At 56.7% G+C, this 10250-nt stretch overlaps 2 protein-coding genes across 2 annotated transcripts in view; both read left to right on the top strand.

Moving 5' to 3' along the window:
- Positions 1–1738: 1738 nt before the first annotated feature.
- LOC113208767 (THAP domain-containing protein 1-like) lies at positions 1739–4558 on the top strand. Its single transcript, XM_026425930.2, has 4 exons — positions 1739–2065; positions 2533–2713; positions 2997–3132; positions 3766–4558. The coding sequence occupies exons 1-4, from the start codon at positions 1977–1979 to the stop codon at positions 3984–3986; spliced, it is 627 nt and encodes a 208-aa protein (XP_026281715.2). The 5' UTR covers positions 1739–1976; the 3' UTR covers positions 3987–4558.
- Positions 4559–4594: 36 nt separating this feature from the next.
- The window catches only part of LOC113208782 (trichohyalin-like), an 84981-nt gene continuing 79325 nt past the window's right edge, over positions 4595–10250 (top strand). Inside the window, exon 1 of the mRNA XM_052268174.1 lies at positions 4595–4730. The gene's annotated coding sequence lies outside the window, so the exon portion shown is untranslated. The remainder of the gene's footprint in view (positions 4731–10250) is intronic.

Genomic DNA, 10250 nt, shown 5'->3' with positions numbered 1-10250 from the left:
GCCTCGAGCAGCCCCAGCTACTCTATCGCAGCGCACCATGGGGTTCGGGTTCGAGGCCCATGGCAGTCATTTCTTATGCACTCTGGGAACAACATAAAAACCGACAAAAAATATAGTCACATGTTCCAGTCCAGGACCGCAAACTTGTGTTTTAGCTCAATGTCAGCAGCATCCTTTGTAGCTGCGCGCTTGGGCCTTGGGACACTCCCGACTGACAACCATTCCGCCAAATTCCATTAATTTCCTGATACCCCTTGAAGTAACTAGCATTCCCCGGAACGAAATGAGGGAAGGCGACGGTGGGCCGCGTCGCCCATGGCTCCGCCGCGCTCGCGGGCGGGCCGGGCGAGGGTGGGCACTACTCTGGGGGCTTACTCTGAGCCCACCCCCTGAAGGGCACGGCCCAGGCGGTGGCGGCCGCGGTGGCGGCGGGGAGTGACTCTGTACCGCGCCGCGCGCGCCTCTCCTCTGGGGAATTCCAACCCTTAGACCTCCTCCGATTCCAATTTAAAACCCCTTTTGTCTTTTGGCCGGGCCGTGAGCACGCCGTCGACTGGAACCTTCCCCTACCCGGCCCACTGCCGCCACCCGCCGCCGCCCTGCCTCGACGAGGCCGTTATCCTGGACAGAGGGTGAGGGGATGCCCGAGCGGGTGGTGTCGCGGCGGCCGGGAGGGCGCGGGGGTCGGTGGCCGGGTACTGCATTCACGCACGGGGAGGGTCCGCAAGGGGGAGGGAACAGTGAGACTAAATTAGTGAAAAATTTATTCAAGACGTGACGGTGAAACATTCAGCGGCCGAACGACCGGCTTCGTGTTTGCCCGATCGATGGTCTTGGACTTTTCCTTTCCCCGCTTTGTCACTGTGACGTACACTGTGACGTACATAGTAAGTACGTAGCGGGTATGGCAGAGTGACGGGTTTGCTTGTACTCTCTAAGCCCGAAGGCGCCGCCATGGCCCCTGCTGCCCGACAAGGTATGCAAACCCGCTACACTGCGGCGTCCGGCGGCCGCTCTGGTGCACTCGGTGCGTAACCTGCTCCGAGCAGGACTCTGAAAGGAGACGCATGTGTTTGCAGTTCGGCGGGGCGTAGGGGCGTAGGCCACACTGCGATCGGGGGTTGATGTGCGATGCTTTTAGCTGTTCTGGTTCTGGCAACAGCGCCGAACCCGTCTACCATTTCTTCATTGTTTTCAAATTTTAACAAAAATTCTGGCGACGGTGATTTTAGAAAAAGAAAAAAGTGCGATCACTGTATAGTCCATTTCAGGCCGACTTGCAGTCAGTAGAAAATAATTATTAAACCTGGAAACAAGGTTTGGAAAGTAGAAGTAGAAAGGGGGGCGTTGTAGAAAGGCCGTTTTATTTTAACCCAATGATGATGACTCAACACTCAACTGTCGAAATAAACACTGGTAAAGGTTTTGTCATATTGCTAGAAGCATTAGGCCTGTTTAAAAGTGTGAACGTTACTGACAGGCAACCTAACCTCTGCTCGAGCCTCTGCTCGAATGCCAATCAACTTCTGCTTTGTTTAGGGATGACGATGACGCTAGGCACTACGCCATGATACCCACTTTCCTCAAAGAAAAGCGAGTGAGTGAGTGAGTGAGTGAGTGAGTGAGTGAGTGAGTGAGTGAGTGAGTGAGTGAGTGAGTGAGTGAGTGAGTGAGTGAGTGAGTGAGAGGGGGGGCAGTCGACTGTGCTATGCGGGCTGTGCAAAAGAGAGAGAAAGGTAGATGAAGGGTGAGCGCGCGCAGTTGGCCACGCTGCCACATTGGCTGGCCCGGCGGTGCCCGACTGGCGCGCTTCTCAGCGGAGGGGTGGGCCACGCCGGGCCACGCCGCGCTGGGCCAAGCGGCTCGATGGGCCACTAAGCCACCTCAGTGCGCCGCGCGCAGCGGCTGTGAACGGGAGTCTCCACGCCGCCGCGCCGGGCTTGCTTGGGCTACGCCGGGCCACAGTCACAACAGACATGGGCGTCTGCAGCGTCATAGGCTGCAAGAGCCGCTCCAAAGAGAGGCGGATGCCACACCGGGCCTCCGAGGGCGTCACCTTCCACGCGTGAGTAGGCTCTGCTGCTGCTGTTCGTTGTGAATCGGTAAACAGCGGCAGCGTAGCTTCGAGGGGGGAATAGGCTATCCCGAACGCGCCCCTCTGGTGCCGGGCACGGGGCCGCGGGGCCCACCGCAGGAGCCCGATGTGGCCACCGGGGGCCCTCGAGGCTCGAGGGGGCGTGCCGCGGTGGGGCGGGGCGAGGCGGGGCCGCGGGGCCTGCAGGGCAGAGCGGGGTGGGCCACGCCGCGAGGCCCACCCCCTCCTCCGCGCTTCCACTAAGGATCGCCAGCTGATGTCGCGCTCCTCCCGCGGTGTGGCCTCTCCCCCTTCCCTCCCCCGCTGTCATTCTCCCTTACTCGTTTCCAGTACATAGTGCTGTACGAAGCTGTGCGAAACTTTCAGGTGGGCGAGGGGCAAGCCCTTATTCCCGTGCGTGTTCACTTATCAAGTGTTTCGCCCTTCTGTATACCCAGGTTCCCGTCCAAGAACCTGGCGCTGCGGGCGCGCTGGTGCATGGCCATCCGCGGCGAAGGCTGGTTGCCGTCCAAGTACGCCAAGGTGTGCAGCAAGCACTTTGAGGAGCGGTGCTTTGACCGGTCCGGCCAGACCTGCCGCCTCCGCGAGAACGCCATGCCCACCATGGGCATCGACCCGGTAAGTCACAAGAGTAGGCCTACGTAACGACGCGGGTGGGTCGGCGACATGGACCGCTTGGTGATCAAGCTATGCTACTTAAACTGCGATATGGGAAAGCGTCTGCGAGGGCATGGGAAACTCAAGAGCTAAACTTGTTCACAATTCTGGTCACAAAATATGCTATAAAATAGGGTTATTTATGTCTATACGCTGAATCGTAACCTAAGTGAATACTAGAGCAGAAGATTTCCCCCTTTGTGTCATCTCCTTGATTTTTGTTGATCTTCCTGCCGACAAGCAGCACAGGTTGGCGATGGCGCTGTCCAACACGCAAGGCAAGTGTGAGTTCATGGATGCGCCACAGATCGACCCCCTGAGCGACCCTCACGGTCATTCGTCCGCCTTCGTCAACGTGGTCGCCGAGGCCGTGCTGAACGGTGAGTAGTACAGCATTATGCTTTTTGGAGGGCAAGTGTATGGAAGGATGGCGACGCAGTGTTGTTCTGAGAAGCAAACCTATAAAAACTTGTCTAATGGCACAGACATAAACATAGCAACTAGCACTTGCACCAAATTAACACGGTAAAAGTAAATGATTCAGGTCTCCCTTTTGAAATTTGTGGGAAATGTCTTATGAAATTAGGAAATTTTATCAATTTAAACAGGGTTCCGCCTGTTATATTAAGGAAGTTTTCTCGTTTCATGGAGGTAGTGATTACTAATACAGGGTGGTCCATATCTGCGCCGTTCTTCCCCTCTGGTTCCACTGCGTGCGGACGGGTTGCATACTCGCACGGGGCCCGGCCGCCTCAATGAGCGACAATAGGAAAGCCCAGCAGCACGCCTGCGTCCGGTACAGTAAAATCAGAAGAAAGAACGGCGCGGATCGTCGCGGATGGACCATCCTGTATCTCAGAAAATTAGACTGCGTAGGTTGTCGTTTTTTGCCGTGGTATATGCCTCGTACGAAACTTGGTTTTCTTTGCGTTGCCTGTCGTAATTGTAGCGTTTAATATTCGTATACATTTTTCGTCTCACTAAAAGTACGTCCTTTCCCGGTTTTCTCTCAGCATTTGAACCGGCCGCCACAGCTTCCAATTCGCTCCCTGCTTCTGACCGGCGGGGGGCGTACTCCGTGGAGGCGGACAGCTACCGCTGCGAGAACCACCACGAGGAGGTGCTGTCACCCGACGAGTGCAACAAACTCATGTACTCGCTCAACCTGGGTGACGGTAGGAAAATCAAATTAGTCTACTCGGTGCCCAGAGGGCAGTGTATAAATTTGTTTTAAAATGCTGGTGGTAACTATTATTTTTAAGCGCCATTTGTCGTAGAGCAAGAGTGCAAAACTTTTACACTACCTGTGATATCAAATAAACTAAAGGTGGTACTCCAATGACGCAATCTACGCTACCCATCACCTGCGATTTCGTGTATTTAATTTACGCGTACAACTCGGGTTGTGGTTAAGAGTTCGGATGTGTGTGAACAATAAATATGACTATACACCTTATGATTGTATTTCGCGATGTAAAAACACGAAATCTCAAGTGAAGGGTGACGGATGATGGGTGATATGGGTAGCGTAGATTGCTCCATTGGAGATCCACGTTAATTATTTGTGTCTAGATTAAGCCGAAACTTGTCAAGTTTATAGGGTAAGGTGCCGTGAGAAATATTTTTGGTTGGTGTCTTTAATATAATTTGTTTATTTTATCGTAAATTGATAATTTTGTTCGCGTGGGCAGGCGTGTGAGAGTGATTGACCTCAAAATGATATAAAGTCCACTTTGATTTCTACTTTGAAAGAGATGTACATTTTCTCTTTTTTTATGCTTGTTCTAATAAACAACGGACACGTAATTTTTCTTCCTATATTATTTTGTACAGTAAATCCCAGTTCATGGGCTGAATCGTACTCGCCGACGGGACGACTTCGTCCTTGAGTGCGACAGAGATGGAGCCCTAGGACGTGCCTGCCGAAACTCTTTGGTGTGACAGAGATGGACCGGGCCCCGCGGCGGGCCGTGACCCCGTAAGTGCGACAGAGATGGAGCGGGCCCTAACCCCTTCGCTCCTTTGTCCTCCCCTACCCCGCCACTGAATGGCCCCCACTCGCACAGGTGCGTCGCGACGGCCTGCTGGGCTGGTCGGCCCGGCACCCACGCCGCGCCCCTGAGACAGTGTGGTCCCTGTCCCCACCTGCCCTCGATTTTTGGATATTCTCCGAGGGTTTCGTCTGTAGTCTGTGAGAGGCAGACGAATGTGCGGAAAAAAGGGCCATCTCACGAACCGCCCCCTGGAGTCAGTTTTCAAAGCGTCGGCCGAACCCCCTCTGCGCCCCCTCCCTTCGCCCCCCTCTCGACTCAGATCCGCTTTCTATCTTAGGACCCTTCCCGCCCCTCTAACGGCGTTGTGTTATTCAGGAATAATATCCAGCGCTACAAGTTGGGGAGAAACATCGATATTCGTCGAGTTATGTTGATGTTGACCGACCCGAAGGGCTGTACTGCCCCTCGGCTGTTAGGGCGGTGCTGCCCTTCAAGTTGTAACCCCCCCCCCCCTTTCCCCTTTGTCCGGTCTGTCGGATTGTTATTGTTTGCGCTCAAACATTTGGGGCTGTTTTGTCATATTTTAACTGGAGCTGTCTGGTAGTTGTGCTCTGATTTCCCTGTAGAAGAAAGCGCAAGTACAGAAGTTAGTAAACACGACGTTACCTGAATTATCGGCGTCTTTGTAGGAACTCCACTGGCTGTTACACCCACGCCCTGCGTACGGTTCGCGTTCTAACCTAGTTTTAACGACCTTTGCGGTTGCCTCTCTCCTGTCTCTGCCTAGCCCCATAGTCCTCCCGTGAGTGCGGCAGAGATGGCGGGAAACGCACACGCGAACGCTCGGGGCGCTCATCTCGGGCGGCGCGCCGCAGAAAGCCTGCGCTTTCCCTCTCTCTGTTCCTCCCAGTAGCGATAGCCAGTCCTAAAATCTTTATGCCACGTTTTATTCAGGCGTTCAAGGGGGCTTATATGGGGTGTAAAAAGGAGGGCAGGCAGGCAGTGAGCGGGGGGCGGCGGGGAGGGAGGTCCTGGCTGCCTCGCGGGCTGCCGCCTGCCTGGCGTAAAACGGCCCCAAAATGACGATGCCGTTTGGGGATGGCGGAGAGGGTGACATTTCTCGGAAAGGGGGGACGCCATGCCACGCCACGGCTCAGCGGGGTGGGGTGGTGGCGGCTCAGGGTGTGGGAACGAGGGTGCAGACCGCCCGCCGTCCGCAAAAGTGGCGTCGGGCCGGTGATGGTGGCGCTGGTACAGGTGTAGCAGCCCCAGCCCCAGCCGGCAGCTCCGGCCCCGGCCCTGTTCGCGGTGCTCACTCCAGAGTGAAAATTGCATCGCCTCTTCTCGGTGAACATGCGCCGCCCTCCACCGCCCTCGGGCTGCGGCTGGGCGCTCGCTCGGACGAGGGAGCTTTCCGGGGCTTTCTTCTGCACTAGTGGATTCCGAACGCTCCCTCGGTGTGCATGCGCTACAGTATATACACCCTCCGGGGCATACAACAGGCGCTCTTCGTCCTGCAACCGAGCCCACTTTGGGCTTGACCTAACCTCACTTAAACCCCATTTACAGAACTATTTCAGAGCAAGAGGCGCACTGGCGTGCGGCTCTGGCTGGGGCTCGCGCCGGGCGATGCTCTGCTCGGGCCGCCTGCTCGGATGGTTGGGAAACCAGGGCACAACTACTAATGGTAAAAATCCAAATTGGGGCTTGAGCTGCCGTAAGCCCGCCGCGCGCAACGCCACGCCAAGAGGCCACGCCGCGCCAGGGACACCCCGGGACACGCCCGGCCCGCGGCGGCCTGCGGCGGGGCGCGAAGACGTGCAGCCGGCGAACTGCTGTGCGGTGACATAACGTGACCGCAAGCCACGTGACAGAACGTTACTCTCTCGCCGAAGCCGCGAGTCATTCCCTCTTTCTTGGGGGACCCGGGGCGAATTTTCGACGCTGCGTTGGTGCGGACCCGATCGGCGTGTAAGGCCGCGTGTTCTCCTCGGGTTTTGTTATTTCGCACGGTTTCGGCCGTTGTGTCGGCCCCCCTTCCCCCTCCCTCCTCGACTAATCTCCCTGTCCAGCTCCCGGGCCGACTCGTATCTCGGTGCGGTTGGCGCCATCGTTGCCTCTTCCTGGAAGCGCGCTGCAAGAGCGCTGGAGTTGTCCAACGGCCGGGGCCCCTCCAGCGTGCTCCAAGCGCTGTCCCAGCACGCAGAATCGCCCGGCTCGATCTATGCCGCGCGGCCGCGGTCACCGCGCGCCACGCTCCGCCACGCCCCTGCGCGGCGGTGGACAGGGGGTGAGACTGCCGCGAGCGGCCGGCAGCGCAGCGCAGCGTAGCGTGCGAATTGGACTCGGTGCTGAGACAAAAGGTCTTGACGGGGACCTCACTCGGGCCCGGTGGACCTCCTACGGGGCGGGACGACGTCGCGGGGTCCTCCATCGTAATGGCATGCAAGGAGGCCAAGGCTGCGGTGCGCGCGGGCAGCGCGAGCTCCTCGGTCCGGCGACCCTCCAAAGGTCCTTGGACCGGCCCGCCCCGCTACCGGACAATGGGGACACGACGGCGGAGGGCGGGGCGGGGCGGGCTGGACGCGCGCCGTTGCCGGATGGGGGTTGAATCACCCCTCCTCGGCATAATTCGCGCTCAGCTTTCAGAGCAATGGAATAAGATATTCCCTGTGTTGCACCATTTCCGCCGATTACCATACGCGCAGTTCCGTAACTATGGAGATAAATGTTTTAACAAATTGATTAGTCTTTGCTTTTCGTCCCTAACTCGTTTACGTTCGACATCTCCGCGCAACTCGGCTCGCGGCCCGTCTAGGGATTTTAATTTACGTGCAAGAAATATTTAAATATTTGTTTTAGAAATGTCTGTTTTTTTTTCTCGAAAAGTTTCTTGTTTTCCGTAAATTTTCTGGAAATATTTTTATTTTATCCATTTGTTTCTGGAAAAGTTTCGAATTTTTCCGGGAGAATTCGGACCTTTAAATCTCTAGGCCTGTCTTTCACCCTCCATTGCAAGGGCATTCCCTGGAGTGATACCGGAACCTATAGAGGAAAAGATCGCCCGACTGATCAGTTATCCTCCTGCGCGCTCATTGGCTGACTCCGTCACTGACGCTTCGTCGATGACCAATCAGCGTTCAGAAATAAGAAGCGGACGCCGAGCGTCATGTTCTCCTTTTGCATTCTGGTTTACTCTCAGCGAAGTACCTTATGCCTACTGGGGGTGAATCACCTTCGCGGCGAGCTGCGTTGATCTGCGACACTTGATTGTGGGAAAAAGGCGGAGGCCAAAATGCCTGTGCCACTATGCTGCAGTCGGTCTGCGCTCCGTTGCACTTCAGAAAAATCCCTTTTGTAGATGTGGGTCAAGGAGAATTTCGCGGGAGCTACAGTTATGGTCGTTACATAATTGTCATTTTTGGCGGACTATGACAAAGCTCACTACTCCCACGCGACCTTTTGGTCTGCTGACGTGACTTATGTCTATGCTCTATGCTCACAGATCCAGCGTCCCGTTCAACTCTATCTTGATTCAGCCAATACGGTACTTTTTCTTTCGTTACCTTCGCGACTTTATTTCGTCTTCGGGCGAGAATGCCTCCAGGAACTTTTCATTTTTTCCTGCAGGTGCGGGTGTGCATTGGGTCCACGGGGCGCCCAGCAAGTGCCATTGGGGGAGGCGAACAATGACCTGTCTTGTCAGATTTTCTACCTGCCCCAACTGTATGCCTCGCACATCCATTCCTCCCTCTGTGTGCGTGACGGACAGAGGGAGACACAGAGAAGCCTCCCCCTCCTTCTCTCTCTCTCTTTCTGCCGTCCGGCTTCACGCTGCATTTAACATTTCTTTGAATCGTTCGGTATTGGTCCGTTCGTCTTTGTGCCTGGCAGCCTCACAACCTGTGCAGCGCTGGCAACTGCACACACTGCAGCATTATTCAGTGCACCGTCGAAAAGAATACCAACTATTTCTTCCGCGATTCAGTTATTGACGAAATCGTTTCCGAGAGAGGACGCGGCCGCCGTGGCGTTCGTTGGCCGTCGCTCGTCAAACTCGTGCTGAGGACGTGTCACTTGAACATTTCCTTCCCTTCACGTTCGTGCGCAAGTTCCTCCTCTCTACATACGACGACTACCGCTCCCCCTTTGCTTCGACCGTTCGGCCACAGGAGGAACGCGAAAAAGTCGAGGAGCGCGCGTCGCGACCCAGAGCTGCATTTTCCCCAGCCTCCGAGAGGCTCGTTGATTGCGGCCAAGTGGCACTGCCTCTCGGTCTGATGAAGACATCATCAAGTCATAACGGCCGGGGGCAGCAAGTACGTACGGTACGTACGAGTTGTAGATGGCATTACCTCTCCACCCGTGCGTCAACAGTGTCCCCCGGCCTGCGCGGGATTATGCGTTTCCGGTGCGAATAACGTTCGCTTTCGGAGGGATGTGAGCGTGATTGAACGGGAACAACGGCCCGGCCCAGCCCGGCCCACCCTGCCCGCGCGCTGCCATTGACCGCCAGTTTAACGCATGAAAGGGCCGAATTCAAAGTTTGGCCTGAACGGACGAGAGGCGGGCCGGGCAGCAGAGCGGGCAGCGGTTTGGCTAGAGTGTGGTGGAAAACTTGGAGCTGAAAATGAAACGGCTCTCCTCTTTTGTCTCTCCTCTTTTCGGCCCGTTTCGGCCGAGTCGCGCGCAGACGGCGGTGTGTGCGGGTCTCTGGTCGTCTTATGTTGATAGAAATCGGAGACGGCGAGACGACGACGGCGCACACCTGAGAGAATGCCGGCCCGAGTGCCAGAGGAGCCCCGAGGAGTAGAGGAGAGGACCTCATGTGGCGACGGGATGGCGGTGAGTTTGCCGGACTGGACCGGGGAGGCTGCCCCTGCGGGTCGCCCGCCCTCACTGCTGCATCTTCAGTCGCATTCCGATCGCGAAGCGTAGAGGCAAGAAGGGGAGGGGAGCGGTAGGGCGTGGCGGGGCGCGGCGGGGTAAATGATGCTCTGGTCCACTCATAATTTGGAGCGCCCCGGGGCGGGGCGGGCGTGCCGGGCCGGGAGAGGGTTAGGGGCGGCGGCCACTGCATCACCCCGTCGGAGTGATTACCGACCGGGGAGTATGAGAAATTCCTACCCCTCGACATGGAGTGTATTGCAAGTGCACTGTGCGCCATTTGGTTTGCGCCTGCCTTGCTCTTCCTGCTGTCCGGGGGAGTCGAAACTTATTCCTGTGAATGTGTGATTTAGAATCGCAGCCTGGCCGGAGTGCAAGGCGTGCATTCGGCTGCTGTGTCCGGCTGTGCCCCGCGGCCCTTCTCTCTGTCGCGAACCCTCGCCCTGGCGGCCGGGCCGCGCTGCGTCGGGCTGGTCGATAGGGCCGTACTGCCGCTGCTGCTGCCGCCGCACCGAGCCCCCTGTATCGCAATGAGCGCTGCTGAAGATGAATAATTGTGATACTGTACATAAACATACTGCGGGGGAGGGGAGGGGGTGAGTCACTTACACGCCAGA

Source organism: Frankliniella occidentalis, unplaced genomic scaffold (assembly GCF_000697945.3).
Source record: "Frankliniella occidentalis isolate FOCC.00 unplaced genomic scaffold, Focc_3.1 Scaffold65, whole genome shotgun sequence".
NCBI lineage: Eukaryota > Metazoa > Arthropoda > Insecta > Thysanoptera > Thripidae > Frankliniella > Frankliniella occidentalis.
The sequence above is the reverse complement of the archived record's forward strand: the minus strand, read 5'-3'. Positions and strand labels throughout refer to the sequence as shown.

Coding starts and splice junctions, on each gene's coding strand:
- LOC113208767 (XM_026425930.2), top strand. CDS start 1,977: ATGGGCGTCTGCAGCGTCATAGGCTGCAAGAGCCGCTCCAAAGAGAGG. Junction 2,066..2,532: donor GAGGGCGTCACCTTCCACGC/GTGAGTAGGCTC, acceptor CTGTATACCCAG/GTTCCCGTCCAAGAACCTGG. Junction 2,714..2,996: donor CCACCATGGGCATCGACCCG/GTAAGTCACAAG, acceptor GCCGACAAGCAG/CACAGGTTGGCGATGGCGCT.